The sequence below is a fragment of the Plodia interpunctella genome, chromosome 20 (genome assembly GCF_027563975.2).
Source record: "Plodia interpunctella isolate USDA-ARS_2022_Savannah chromosome 20, ilPloInte3.2, whole genome shotgun sequence".
In the NCBI taxonomy this organism is placed as follows: Eukaryota; Metazoa; Arthropoda; class Insecta; order Lepidoptera; family Pyralidae; genus Plodia; species Plodia interpunctella.
In genome coordinates this window covers 4,003,104-4,017,319 of record NC_071313.1, presented here as the reverse complement: position 1 = coordinate 4,017,319, position 14,216 = coordinate 4,003,104, and the positions used below count along the sequence as shown (strand labels likewise).

The 14,216-nt window shown below is 36.6% G+C and overlaps 3 protein-coding genes across 4 annotated transcripts in view; 2 read left to right on the top strand and 1 right to left on the bottom strand.

The window, feature by feature from the left end:
- The first annotated feature begins 2,002 nt into the window (after positions 1-2,002).
- On the top strand, positions 2,003-3,881 carry LOC128678680 (uncharacterized). Its single transcript, XM_053760399.2, has one exon. It carries the CDS (start codon positions 2,514-2,516, stop codon positions 3,717-3,719), a length of 1,206 nt encoding a protein of 401 aa, XP_053616374.1. The 5' UTR covers positions 2,003-2,513; the 3' UTR covers positions 3,720-3,881.
- Positions 3,882-4,034: 153 nt separating this feature from the next.
- Positions 4,035-6,110, top strand: LOC128678683 (uncharacterized). Its single transcript, XM_053760403.1, has 3 exons — positions 4,035-4,251; positions 4,518-5,281; positions 5,651-6,110. Exons 1-3 carry the CDS (start codon positions 4,231-4,233, stop codon positions 5,760-5,762), a joined length of 897 nt encoding a protein of 298 aa, XP_053616378.1. The 5' UTR covers positions 4,035-4,230; the 3' UTR covers positions 5,763-6,110.
- The window catches only part of LOC128678678 (uncharacterized protein), a 52,923-nt gene continuing 44,808 nt past the window's right edge, over positions 6,102-14,216 (bottom strand). Inside the window, exons 5-10 of one of the 2 annotated variants that reach the window (XM_053760396.2) lie at positions 12,104-12,279; positions 11,758-11,919; positions 10,582-10,779; positions 9,795-9,959; positions 8,890-8,965; positions 6,102-7,393 (exon numbers count right to left, since the gene is read on the bottom strand). In XM_053760396.2, the coding sequence (XP_053616371.1) occupies positions 7,284-7,393; positions 8,890-8,965; positions 9,795-9,959; positions 10,582-10,779; positions 11,758-11,919; positions 12,104-12,279 (887 nt within the window). In that variant the 3' untranslated portion in view covers positions 6,102-7,283. The remainder of the gene's footprint in view (positions 7,394-8,889; positions 8,966-9,794; positions 9,960-10,581; positions 10,780-11,757; positions 11,920-12,103; positions 12,280-14,216) is intronic. The other variant, XM_053760397.1, reaches the window with a different exon arrangement.

The window sequence follows — 14,216 nt, the reverse complement described above, 5'->3', positions numbered from 1 at the left end:
GTGATACTGATTTACAATTTCATTTAATTGGAAGAAAATCTTCGTGAGTAAATGTGCAATGTGCAATTGAGTCGCCCAGCAATTGGCAATATGCTGAAGCAATGACAAATCACGTCTCGATCAACTGCCCCTATATATATTCATCTATATTGCTTTAGTGTGACCACTGTTATAATGTTACAAAGTTTTGATAAATAAAATCTCTACGAAGACTTTCCTTATTCTTAAGTCCTAATCTAGATTAAAATCAGAATACTACTTGTGCATGGACAAGATTATTTCTTTTTAACCCTCGACGCAAAAAGATGGGTATTATAAGTTTGACCGTTAAGTGCGTTTGTCTGTATATCTGTCTGTCTGTATACGTGGCACCTTAGCTCATCAATGGGTGAACCGATTTGGATGCGTTTTTTTTTTTAAAATTGATAGGTAATTATTATGCGGTGGTTTTTAGATATATTTTATCAAAATCGGAAATTAATATTGAAAGTCGAAGAAAGAAGAAATTTCTTAATTTGTCAAAAAAAACTTGTGATTATTTTATTAGTAGGTACTGCTGGAGTAGCTCGAAGGCGTAGTGGTTAATGCGCTTGGCCTGGGATAGTGGCGGTTAAGTCACTTTCGCAATGATCGGTCATTATGGGTGATCGAAATTGTATTACCTCGAGTTCGGAAAGCACGTTAGAAGCCGTTTATCCCTGCTGTATTGACCGTAATCGACTCATCAATCCGCGTGGTGGGTTTGATCTGTACTATCCTGATTCATCCAGAATTCCAGAATGAAGACCAAGCCCATTTTCTTTTATCTGTAACCAAGCCCGTGCGATGAAGAATGTTTTTTTTTTAACATGATGATAGGTATTGCCAAGTCTTGGGTTCGGTAAGGTTGCAAACCATAGTTGCTATAAAGAGTTCCATCCCTTTGAGTTTGAATTTCATGGAAAATGTCTGAGTAAAAAATATACTGTTATTTTCAGTTTAGTTTATTAGGATATTTTACAAGTATAATATTTAAAAGTTGAATCATCCCATAATATTAAAAAAGCGAAAGTTTGTGAGGATGTACCAATGTATACATAGGAAACTTTTTATCCCGAAATTGCCACGGGAGCGAAACACCGGGGCGCAGCTAGTATGTACTGTCATACTTCATATGTATTGTTATACTTCAGCGGATATTCTATAAGACACAAAAGAAGTTTTAATTTATTTTTAAAGCAAAAAATGCGAAATTATATGTTTTCTGGCTTTACAATGTGAAATCAATACTTTCAAGTACATTTTCAAACAAAGGAAAATATCCTATTATAATCAGCATTGATAATTTCAATTTAGGACTCGACTAGGAAGTCGTTTCTATTAATTGGGATTTATGATTATTGCTTAAACGTAACTTATTTTTATTATTTTATTTATTTTTCCGAAATATCTAACTTATCTGTGCATCTTTCTAGTACTTATTTTCACTTCTCATGATCGAATGCATTTAAATTTTCGCCTTTAGATTTCTTTTTTGCACAAGAGCGTAAAATAAAATCTCATGCAAAAGTAAAATGCTCTAGAGTAAAAAAGTGAAATGTTCGTCTAATCAGCTTCTAAGTGGCAAGTCATTTAATTGACCAAGATAAACAGGCGCGTACCTACATTGACTAATATTACGTTAATTTATAATACTGATGTCAATTTCCTCGCAATCGAACTAAAAAGCAGGCTATACATTATACCTCGTCTAAAATGCTCCGCTTTACTATCTCGATGTATACTTAAATTACTTTTTGTCACCACGTAAAATATCCTATATCCTGTCATAAAATGTGAAAATTTACATGTATAGTCATAGCAAGCAACATTGTAAATTAATCGCTATTACCGTCGCGTAGAGTACCATGTAGAGTGATCTTACATGGCGTTGACTGTATGTACAATATGTATATACACGATACTGCAGGTTAAATTACTTGGATCCTCCATACCGCGCTAAATGTTTCGTATTTTTGGCATACCTAAAGCGGTTAGAATGGTTGTGATTACAATAAAGATTAGTTATTTTATTTTGTTTTAATTGCGGTGATTTTGCAATTAATTTTAATAGCTTAATGTGGTATTGACTAATACTAAGCGAGTGACGATGTGCAAAGTTTTAAAGAATCGAGTTATCACCCGCAACCTACTGGAATCTTCCAGTGTAACGTTCAACTGAGGACTAGTGTTTTTATAAAGGCAAGTATTTATTTAAATCTTGTACAAACATTGACTCAGAGGTCGAATAAGCAGAAACTTTAATATATTCAATATTTGAATTGTAAAGTAACTGTATTTATCGAATGTCTACAACTGAATTATTTTTAACAAATTTGTAATAAAATAAATTTGTATATTTCTGTAGCGCTGTGTTGAGATAAAAAAAAATTGGCAATGTCAAGCATTAGTGCACATTGTCAAAATAAAACAACAAAAATAAATTACAAAATTTAAAGTATTCCGAACTAAAGACCCATTGTTACAACGACACAATGTTCCAACGATTGTTTGTTATGTTCCTTTATATGTTCAATGTCCAAGAATTGCCGCGATGTCGACTCAACACCAGAATTCACTTTGGAGAACCGTTGCCAGTGATCATTAAGGATGGCAAACTTCTGGAGCCGACAGACAAGAATGGCAATGTCGATGTACTAAAAGGCGAAACTTTAACACTAAGTTGCGAAGGATCAGGTCACCTGATCCATCCAAATATGAACCACGAAGAAATTACAGCCACTGTAACTTGTGATGAAAGAGACCGTTTCACAAATGAAGCATGGCTCGCCGCTCCCGCCAGTTTCAGAATGTTCAAGTGCTCATATCCACCAGTTCATAAAAGTGTACAAACAAACCGTACTTGCTTTGAAAACAATCAAATCTATGAAGTGGGGTATCATGTACAAAATGAATGGTATCCAGTATACGAGTCTTGCTTTGATGCGAATCGCCTGAATGCAGTTTACTCGAAGTATACTCAGAAACCGTACAATGCGAACTTCCAAACCAGAGTAGACCGACCATTTTTTATAGCTGATGATGTCTATGGTTTTGTGCCTGTTGGGTCCTTATTTTCTCCAAATGGACAAAAAAATGCTGTTTCTAGATTAGTCGGTCCTTTGGTAAATAATTACTTTACAAATCAACAGTTACTCTCAAGAGGGCATCTTGCAGCTAAAACAGACTTTGTCATGGCTTTCAGCGAACGCGCTACGTTCCACTATGTGAACTGCGCTCCCCAATGGACTGGATTTAATGGTGGAAACTGGAACACGCTCGAGGTGGATCTCAGGAATCATATAAATTTTGCTAATTATGATACAATAATATATACGGGAACTTACGGTGTATCGCATTTACTGAACAAATATAAACAAAGAGTAGAGTTATATCTTTACAATGATATTAACAATAATGCAGTAATACCAGTTCCCGAGTATTTCTATAAGGTCGTATATGAGCCGAGTACTAGACGAGGGGTGGCTTTCGTGGGTATCAATAATCCTTATTACACCCTGAACGAAGCCAGAGAGATGTGTTTCTGCGAGGACATTTGCCGTGGAAGCCGTAACTTCAGCTGGTTGACCTGGCACCCCGACGACCCAAGCGAGGGATATAGTTTCTGCTGCACTATACCTGATTTCCGGGTAACAGTTCGCCATCTTCCTTATTTTGAAGTCTCTGGGTTGTTAGTTTAATGTTTTTAATGATTTTATAAAGTGCCAGTAGTTCTTCATGGCGGGTGAACGTACTCTCAAATAGGTATGTAAAGTTTATCAGCCTGACCAGTGAACTGCGGATGTGACCCTAAGAGTGATTGTAATATTGTTTAATTTTAATACAAGATTTATTTATTGTTATAGGCTCTTTATTTAATATTAATTATCACATTACAATCTGTTTATGATATTGATAATGTTCATATAGTAGTTATTTAATTAGAATTCATTAGCAAAACTACAGGTAATACGGACAGCGTTTCCAAAAATGGTTATTGCTATTATAGTAATGACAAAGAACTATCAAATTAACGGAAATTCATTAAATAGTAATCATACCAGGAAGTCTGCATTATCTAATTTGTGAAATTGTGCAGTTATGATGAACAGGGAAATTAGTTTAAATATAATTAGCCTATATATCGTAGACAGTTCATTTAGTGACTGTTTTCTGTGTGTGTCGGACTTTAGTGTGCTAATTTAATTTAAAATGAAGTTTATTATCATATTGGTAAGTAATTTTAAAATATTCCATATCTTAACTATAACCAATGTCTTATCACTCATCGTTGGTGAAGAGATACTTATCAACTGATGGAAAATTTTAACCAATATTTATATCAAATCAATGCTAACATCAATGTCTTTCGTCTTGAACTATTTTTTCTAAAATATACCAGGAGTAAACATTTTAGTAGGCGCTATCGGTACTATCACATATCTTTTAAGTTACGCTGCAGACAGATCTTAATCTAAATAAAATTATTTTTCTTTCAGTTGTTAGTGCAAGCCATAACTATGATGACCGTTGTCAAGGCGCAGAGAAACTCAAATCTATCGAACCGAAAGCCTGTTGTAGATCTAAAAAAAGAAATAATAAAAGCGACGCGCAAACTGCCAGAAGAGAGGCGAAAGTCATCAATTTTCCCAAAGAATACCCAAAAGTTTGTCATCACGTCACCACCGTATTCTAAAGTACGCTCATATACGCCTCGACCAATATTTATGACAAAGAAAACCTTTATGCCAGTATACAAGCCAAGCATTACAACAAGAGAATCAGTGACTGTATCTCCACTAATGAGATCTTTTGATTCAGTTGGTAGTTGGCCAGCAAAAGTGCCGGAGTCTAGAATTCATCGAAGAATTATAGGAGAAAAATATGTAAATAATAGTAAAGGCCATAAAATTAATCAAGACAAAGATTTTGATAAAGAGAATCAAATCAAAGATGATGCCGAAGAAATATCAACGGGATTACCTGAATTTGCTGATGAATTAACTGAGGATAATGAAAACAATGTTCTGGTAGATTTTAATGCGCTATCAGAATTAGATAACGAACGAATCAAACGCTTTGCAGTACATGGCCCTGTCCATATACATGATAGTTGGAATTTGAAAAACATAGCACGGGTTCCTAGTGGCAATAACAATGAGGCTGATGATGAAGATGAATTTATTTTCCTGGATAAAAAGACTGAGAGTAAGCCATCTAATTCTAATAAATTATCATCACATATTTCTTCAAAAGCAAAAAGGTACGTTTCTTAGACCATATACTCAAATATATTTTCATTTAGGCCTTAATAAAAATAATTTGGTGGCGTTAACAAATAACACTACTTTTGCTATTGAAATGAATACGATAATTAAATTCCATCCACTTCTTTTTTGATCTTGTATGAAAAGGAAATTTGATCAATAAATTCATCCGTTAACATTATAAAATGAAAAGGTCCATCAAAATCATACCTACCTACCCTTTCCTGATAAATTATATACTTACTTTTTTAACGTATAGGTAATAAAGTTTAATTGCCAGTTCGACTGAAAAAGAGGAATATTTCCAGAAGTTCATTACTCCATGTAAATTATGAATACTCAACTGATATCAATGGGATTTTCAGGAATGTCAACGTGATAGAAGAGGAAGCCAGAGTTACCCCTGAGCCACACTTCAGCATTGGTCGCGAAGCTAAGCTGAATAGCGCTGCGGTATTCAATAATATTCACGTCTGAATTATTTATAAGGAAAACTGTTACAGCAGGTCGTTGTGTTGCGACTTCCTCGGTGCCATGTAAATGTAACTATAAATATTCAAGTGCGCATTGCTTGAATTGTTTTGTATAAATTATAAATTCCTCAGATCATTCTTTAATACTCGTAGTTACATAGAGTAGTTAGTACTTTTACTGTTAGTAATGAGTACTATTTGTATTAAGCATATGATTTGATCTACTCAATGAATTTTAGCATTAAGTGCGAAATTATTTAATTTTATGTATAGGTATGTAGTTGCAAGTCTATGTGATATTTTAGGTTAAGCTTAAACATAAAAAATATAATAAAAAAGCACGTTATGTATTATTATTTATTAGGTTTTCTACAAAACTTACATAATTAACTTTTACAGGCACCTAAAATGTACATCCTTATCCTAGGTACAATGTAATGGCAAAATTAATTCTCCACGCATTTTGTTCACATTGAAATAAAATCTGTTCATCACACTACATATAGACGACGAAATATAAATTAAATGTATCCTAAGGCAAGACTGAGAAAACACATCGCTTGGTAACTATATTTTACACCAATAAAATAAAAGTGAATTTTGTTTTTATTGTACTCGTAAATTCTAATGAGAATGACTTTCAAAATTCGAAGCCCCCGTCGAAGAGTATGCATTTCAAGGTGTCCGACCGAAGGGCGATCTTTCTGCTTCTTTTCTTCTTCCGATTAATCTGCTATCGACACAAGCAGTCTGCGCTCGTCTATTTCTCCTAGTTCATTCACATTCAATCTTGACAAATAGGCAATTTTGAAAAAAAAGACATTAAATGCCCATGTAAAATGGGATTTGGTAGACAAGAAGAAGCGTATGTTCTACCTTCCCGAGCCGTTTGCTCGAAAGCATTTGGTGGCCGTCGCTATAGCTAAAGAAAGAGCGCGGCCCCATTGTTCAGTTGAGCTTCGTTATTTCGACGTCCGTCGACAACAACGCAGAAATCGTATGGAGATTCAACGTACGTTAATGCATGTCAGTGTCAAAACCTATGGTAAACAGAGCACAACGGAGCTGCACGACGCAACGTAGCAATAGGACCTAGCCCTTATGTCAGCTATGCATGTACTATGCCCCAACAGTCAAACTTTGGCTGATTCGGCATACATTGCTGGTTTTTCATTGCGGTAAATAAAAGATTACGAATTACACTCAGTTTCATGCATTCACGTCGGCGTCTGTCTGAGTTCGGCGATAGTGTGTAGCTGGCATTAGAGCCATGCCACATTGCTCAGTCGCGCTCCGTTGGGACAACGCAGTACGTTGTAGCTGCGTTGTTTTTTATAGGTTTTGACAATGACGTGCAACATGAAACATACAATTTCTGCGTTGTTCTGCGTTTTCTGTCGACGAACAGACAAAGACTTAGAGTTATTTCGAGCCGAAAGTGACACTTTTGCCGAAGCCGTAGCCGCACTTCAGCCGGACACTACATTGTCATGTGTTAAGTTGTGGGGAGTGAGTGCAGACGCCGCTACTTTCTGGAGAGCCGGAACACATCGTTGAGCGGCGCGTACGGCGTCCGCGTCGGGATCGCGTTGTACGCGAACGCGGGCTGCGCGTCCGCGCGCAGGATCACCACACCTGTTTACACAAATTGAAAATATTAATACAAAATTTATCTCTCTCATTTGAGCGTATTCCCGGTTTCTTCCTCAGCCGTTGAGCGTCTGAGCCCAGGGTCTGCTTTCCTATTTTTTCGTCTCTGCTTCACACGACCGTCGGCGTCACTAGTTGTCAGACCATTGGCTTCTTTCATCAATGACGATATCAAGCTAGCATTTCTTGAGTTTGCTCTTTCTGCCAGGGCAATGTAACAGCGGCATAGCTAGGAATTTGTTCCCAGAAATTAACGGTCTACGAAAACAACGGCGGCACTACTGTACTTTGTCTTTTAAGTATGTCTCCGAGACATAGAAGACAAAGTCCAGGGGAACTTGCGCATTCGCAGCGGTTTTCATGTCCGCATGAAGACTGCTGTGAATGCGCAAGTTCCCCACACGGTCGAACCGCATGGCACCACACATCTAACGGAGCATTGTCATCTCCATGACTAGCAACTCATATTTGTGCCGCTCGAGCACCGGCCCCGCTTCACTGCGACGGATGCCAGAAGGACAGGTCTTATGGTCGATTTGTAGACCTGTCTTTACAGACTGACCGACATGTTGGGAAAATGACACTACTTAGTATTGTTATATTAAATTACTAATGTATTAAATTATCTTTGAAATCATAATACTTATAACACTTAATACAATTCAACCCCAGAGTTCCTTAAAGCGACTTTTAAGCGCCATCACCACATTAGATTTATATTAACATACAATTTAATATGATTTTTATATACAACAAACTGATTATTGAAATGGATTTGACCTATACATTGACGTTTCGAATAGGTCAAATAACATGCAAGATGAGTGCTCGCGTGTTTAAAATCATATCAAATGTTGTATTACATTCCTAAATATTTTTACAGTTGCTGCTTAAAAGGCATGTGATAAACTACTATTTACAACAACTGTTAATTACATATCTAAGTACCTAGTTTGTGAGTAGACTAAGTTATATTAGTTACTCAGTTATAATTTCTCTTATTCTAATCCCTAAGATCTTGGATCAGTTCAAGACCTTGTTAGATACAGCTATGTTAGTTTCCGAATGGAATGCCGAATGCCAAAATCTATTAACCTATACTAGCAATGGTGCAGGGTGGAATCTGAATCTAATGATGCTACGTATTACTAGTTTTCTTATCGCGTCCCAAAAGGAGAATGCGCAAATTTCATAGAAAAATACCCCAATTCCAGCACTAATATATTGGTTTATAATGCAATCCCTGATTTGATAGGTTTCATTAACACCTAGGCTGGAGCATACTTGTCTAATCGCCTTTCAAAAACTAGGTATAGTCTAACAAGGATTTAGTCACTTTGTCTACCAAGTCTAAGATGTAGTCGTAAATCTTCTAACCCATAAGAACTGGCACCAAATCAAACATGTGTATAATACATTACCACCAGAAGCAACTTGTGTTAGTGAGATAGCCCCGAATACATAATTAGAGAGACACTTTCTACCTGAGGGGTTGACTTTCACTTTGATCTTTGTCTGTGGCGACAGCACGCCGTAATCCACATCTTCATACAGGTCCTAAAAAACAAGAAATAAACAAATATAGTCCAATGAAAAATGATGGACGCATGTAAAATATTGCCAAAACGGAGTGCACATAAACGGACTTTTAAAATGAGATCATACTTAAAGTAATATGTGACTTACATATTTTAGCGGTTTCCATTTACCAAACAGAAGATATTTGAGTTATGTGACGTGTGAATTTATTTTTTGTTGAGTACATAGAATAACGAAACGTCCAAGCCACAAATTGTAACTAGAGTTTGAACTCATACAGTCATATAGTGAAAATTTTACGACCTCGGTGGCGCAGTGGTAAAGTGAGTGCCCCTGAACCGAGAGGTCCCGGGTTCAAACCCCGGTCGGGTCATGATGGAAAATGATCTTTTTCTGATTGGCCCGGGTCTTGGATGTTTATCTATATGTGTATTTGTTATAAAATATAGTATCGTTGAGTTAGTATCCCATAACACAAGTCTCGAACTTACTTTGGGGCTAGCTCAATCTGTGTGATTTGTCCTAATATTTATTTATTTATTATTTACTGTCAAAAAATACCGAAATATAGGTACGTAACTATGTCGTTAATTAATTGCAGTTGTTATAAGGATATTGCACTATATACGCCTGCAAATTCTTCTTGATAATAATCTAGTCTCCTACATCCCTCCGTGGCCAACAAATGGGTATAGGCTTACCATCGTTAACCATCTCTGTCCTGGGCCACCCTTATCCAGTCGTTGCCAGCTATTTGCTTTATATTATCGACCCATCAGCTCCCGGATATCCTACTCTCCGTTTTATTTTCGTTTTCACAGAATTTTATTATTATGGAATATCTCACCTCCACTCTGTATCCTGCTGGGTTGTTGAGGCCGAGTTCGCGCAGGGTGACGGCCACGTCGGAGGGCGTACCATCGGTCCGTCTGTTGACGAACGCTACTGCGTACGAGTAGTACTGCCCCTGGATTGGCACAATCGGACGGGACCAGATCTCGATTCCTCGATGCTGGAATACACATATAATATAAATAATTTATTTTATGGTGCTTAAGACTATCACTACACTCATTATAGGTAATGAAATAATTAGAGCAAATAAATATATGAAAATAAACGTACCTAATAGAAAATTATCAAAGTTACAGAATAGTAAATCTCTTTCAGTACAATCGAAAATCTTAATTTCATCTTAGGATAATACATCGCTTATTGACGTCAATGATTTACTAAGACTACTGCCAACATATAAACCGAAAGTGAAAAAGAAGCGCAACAAACTACAATATAATACTTTAACAATATACCTGATTAATATCACCAAAACAGCAGGCGTTTCTGAGTTTCTTCATTCTAGATGCAAGAGCGTGATTTAATACTTAATTAACCATTTCACTGTTATTATAATAACTATCTTTTTCGACACAGTTTTCGCCTCTTCCAAAAAGGAATTGAATTAAAATGTTGATTCATTCATTTATCGAGTAAATTGTGCAGGACGGCTTCAATTCTTAATGCCTCCTGTCGCACGTGCCATGTCCCGTTTCTTGCTAGGTATCCCGTCCCGAACTAGTTTTTTTTTCTTTTCAAATTACTGTAAGAACCGTTGACGTAAAGTAAATCTTGATCACCTTGTATATCCTCCTTCCCTGGATGCCGAGCGGATCCTGGTCGACTTCGATGATCTTCCTGTTCTGCAGTATCGCCTTGTATTCAGGTCTGATCGTCCGCAAGTCCACGCTCATGAGCAGAGGCGCCGCCAGGATAGCCCATATCGCGAACTGGGTCTTGCTTTGTTCGTATGACAGCCCAAAGTTGCCGATGATCAACTGGAATAAAGATAAGAAGATGTTATTTATTTCCACGGTTTATTTCCAAAAGCACGATACGTGCGTAAAATATAAAAAAGTTAAAAAAACGTAACCACGTCGATGACGATACATTTAAACTTTTGTACGTAATTATGAAGTCTGAACATGTGTGAAATCCTGATACGAGTAAAGACAAGATTTTAGGCGTGCTAGACATCTGTCTAGATCTACACGCCCAAAATCTTGTCTTTGTTAAACAAATCTTACAGCTTAAATGTAATAATGCATGGATTAAACAAATTTAAAGCAGAATCAGACGATTTTTATCATTTCTATTTTATTAAGGTCGTGTCATGATGGATAGATGGCATTCGCTCTGTCGTTGACTTCGTTTAAAACACTTATAGTGCAAAATTATTTCTATGCCACAAAAACATACAAACTAAAGACATCGCAACAGATAAAAGTAGAAAAATCCAAGATGGCTGTATAGCACGTTCCACATCCATGAAGCAACCACGACAAGAACTTGCTTGTATATGGTCTTAGTGGGTATTGAATAGTTAATTTACATGAAAAAGATTTTGCCGTTCAAATGAACCACGGGACGTCCCAATATTATACTAATTATTACCAGAAATTATGCGGCGTGTTTTGCTCGCCATAGAATAGGATGGAAACACTCCATATCCTCTCGTAGATATCGTACGAGAATATCAGTGTGGTACATAAAGCGTTGTTAGTGTACGGGCAATCAGAGCATTACCAAAGAAGGCTGACATTAAGTTCCAAGTTAGTTAAAACCACACCCGAATTTTCAAAATTTTAGCTATATTTTTTACGCGATCACCGGGCTAGCAGATGAGAAAGAGATATTACTGTATCTTTTTTTAAATTAGCTTGTGGTGTCCTTCTGCTGGACAAAGGCCTCCCCTCTACTTCGCATCCGTCAAAATATTTACATTCGAAAATTTGAAAAAGGACAATAAAGTATACCATGTCAGGATCATTCCAATGGCCTGGTCCAGCGTTGGGCACGATCACGTCCTGGTGGTTTCCGTAGTAGTCTATGATAGACTCGACGGACGCCCACGAGTCCTGGATGTCGTCAAAGTTGCGCCACAGGTTGCAGTGCTCGATTATTGATGTGAAATTCGGCTGTTGAGTGTTACTATGATTAGTAAACAAGAAAATTTGTTATTCTCGTCGTTTCAGACAAGTAGAAATAATCAAAGGTAGAAGTTTAAGTTTAAAATATGCTTAAAAAGGAAATACTCAAATTTCGCTCCATATTCCGTCGGGGGTAATAAAATACACTCGAATGTTCAAAGCCAAATCTTACTTGTATTCCAGCGTAAATCTGATAAACGGGCCAACTGCAAGAGTAGACCATTTGTCGTCCCGTACTGTTCAGATGCCTTCCGAAGTCAGGGTAGCCATGGTCCATGTCCACGGGCAGGGCATAGCACCCGTCCAGCTTCACGTAGTCAACTCCCCATGAGGCGAACGTCGCGGCGTCTGAAATTTAAATAAATGTTCATACCCTGGAGCTGTAGCCATGATAACATTATAGGTAACACTGTATTGGTATCTCTTTCATCTGTATCCCGACATCTTTTAAGTACCTATTGTGAAATTTATTCAAAAGTATCTACACCTGAAGATATAGCAATATACGAGTATGTACTTTGCATCATAAAGATCTTAGTTGGCGGGCTTATTATTTACGTGTCGACAGTATTTAATCATTGTCAAATCATGAACAAGCCAAATCTTGTGTTTTAAAAGTCATTTCAATGGCTTCATTTGTGGCTGCTATCAGGTCAGCCCGGAACTCAAGATAATCGAGCAGATCGGCCATTGTTTGCGGAGACACAACACCGTCGCACGTGTTTTCGGAATTTCATCATCAATCATCTAGCATAGATACCTCAGCTGGACAGATCTATCTTAGCATCGGACCACTTGAGTGGGCAGTATGTTATGTTTCCAGATAAGCTGTAGTTAGTAAATCATTCAAAAAAGGTAAAGTGCCTGTTTACTTTTAGTGATTTTTTTTTTGTTGCCGCATTACAGTCGGAAAATTGCTTAGTGTTTTTGTTAAAGCACAATGACTGTAAGTAAATAAACTTTGTTGCAATGCCAATGTAAATTAGGTTGATATTTTTAAGATCATAGACCTAAGTTTGAGAGTGTCATTATCACCCGCCCAGAATTATTTTTCCTGTCAGGTCAATACCGCCAGAAGCATTGGCCTGATGTTGGACTTGATTGATTGACAAATGCCGTTTTGCAAAGACAATAACAAAGATATAATGAAATCATAATTTTTAAAAATATTTTTAACAGACAATACAAGCGAAGATATAAGATCCGCGGCAATGTGTGAAACGATTTGCAGTTTTGTTCCTAACAAAATTAAGTAGCAAATACATAAGAAAGCAATATCGACATGGTGAAGAGAAAAAAGCCAATTTAATACGTAATTTTTTCACAACACAATATACCTCTTATTTACAGATGCTTACAATGTAACATCATGGAATTAGTAGCTGTAATCACGGAGTACATACTAATTCCATGTGTAACATTGCTTTGCAAATTGGCTGACCATATGATTTTCATCTTGAAGATATTTTCATGTGTTTAGTAAAATATACACGATTTACTCGTTTTTAAACAAACAAACATCAAAATTTAATTTAGTTTCTTACAAATATTTTTATTCCGGAACCTTTTTAATAAAATTTCATAAAACTGTAAAGAAAATTCTCATAATCACAATAATGTTATGCCTAGTTAATAAGAAATGATCAGCTTTTACCCTAACAAGCAATCGAGGAAGAAGCAGTTACTCTTTTTTAAATCGATTTATAAACTGTTGTTAATGTTTATCAATTCAGGAAGATCGACAGCAACCACTGAACCATTTCTGATGCATACATGAAAGACACGCAATGCATCAACCACGTTTAGTAACGGACTTTTTTTGTTTACGATCCTGCTAATAACTGATCGGCAGCACACTGGAAAATGTGTGTTAATCCAATAATGATTTTTCATTACACCTACTGTGCTATAGCCAATATTGTGCGCAGACAAGACATTTAACATTTAGCCTTAAATGATCTGTGTGTGCAGATTTATCAGGTACTGAGATAGACTGACATAAAAAATAATAATAAATACTGAAAGAACACTTGACAGTGTTGCACTTATCCTGTAAAATTTATACATTCAATGCGAATGTTTGTTACTCTATAAAGCTTATACTACTGGATAGATTTAAATGTTTGTTCATATAAGCTTCATTGAGGCTCAATCACTGATTATTTTGAGGTCGTACAATATAACCTGGAATAGGTACTTTTATCCCGAAATTCTTGCAGCAGCGTATAGCCTCGGTTCACAGCTAGTACCAACATTTAGATACGGTACAGCTCTCTAGAGTCGTC

Bases quoted from the DNA above. Each gene is read 5' to 3' on its own strand.
- LOC128678683 (XM_053760403.1), top strand. From the start codon at position 4,231: ATGAAGTTTATTATCATATTG. The intron at 4,252-4,517 runs GTAAGTAATTTT...TTTTTCTTTCAG, and splicing joins TGAAGTTTATTATCATATTG to TTGTTAGTGCAAGCCATAAC. The intron at 5,282-5,650 runs GTACGTTTCTTA...TGGGATTTTCAG, and splicing joins ATTTCTTCAAAAGCAAAAAG to GAATGTCAACGTGATAGAAG.
- LOC128678680 (XM_053760399.2), top strand. From the start codon at position 2,514: ATGTTCCAACGATTGTTTGTTATGTTCCTTTATATGTTCAATGTCCAA.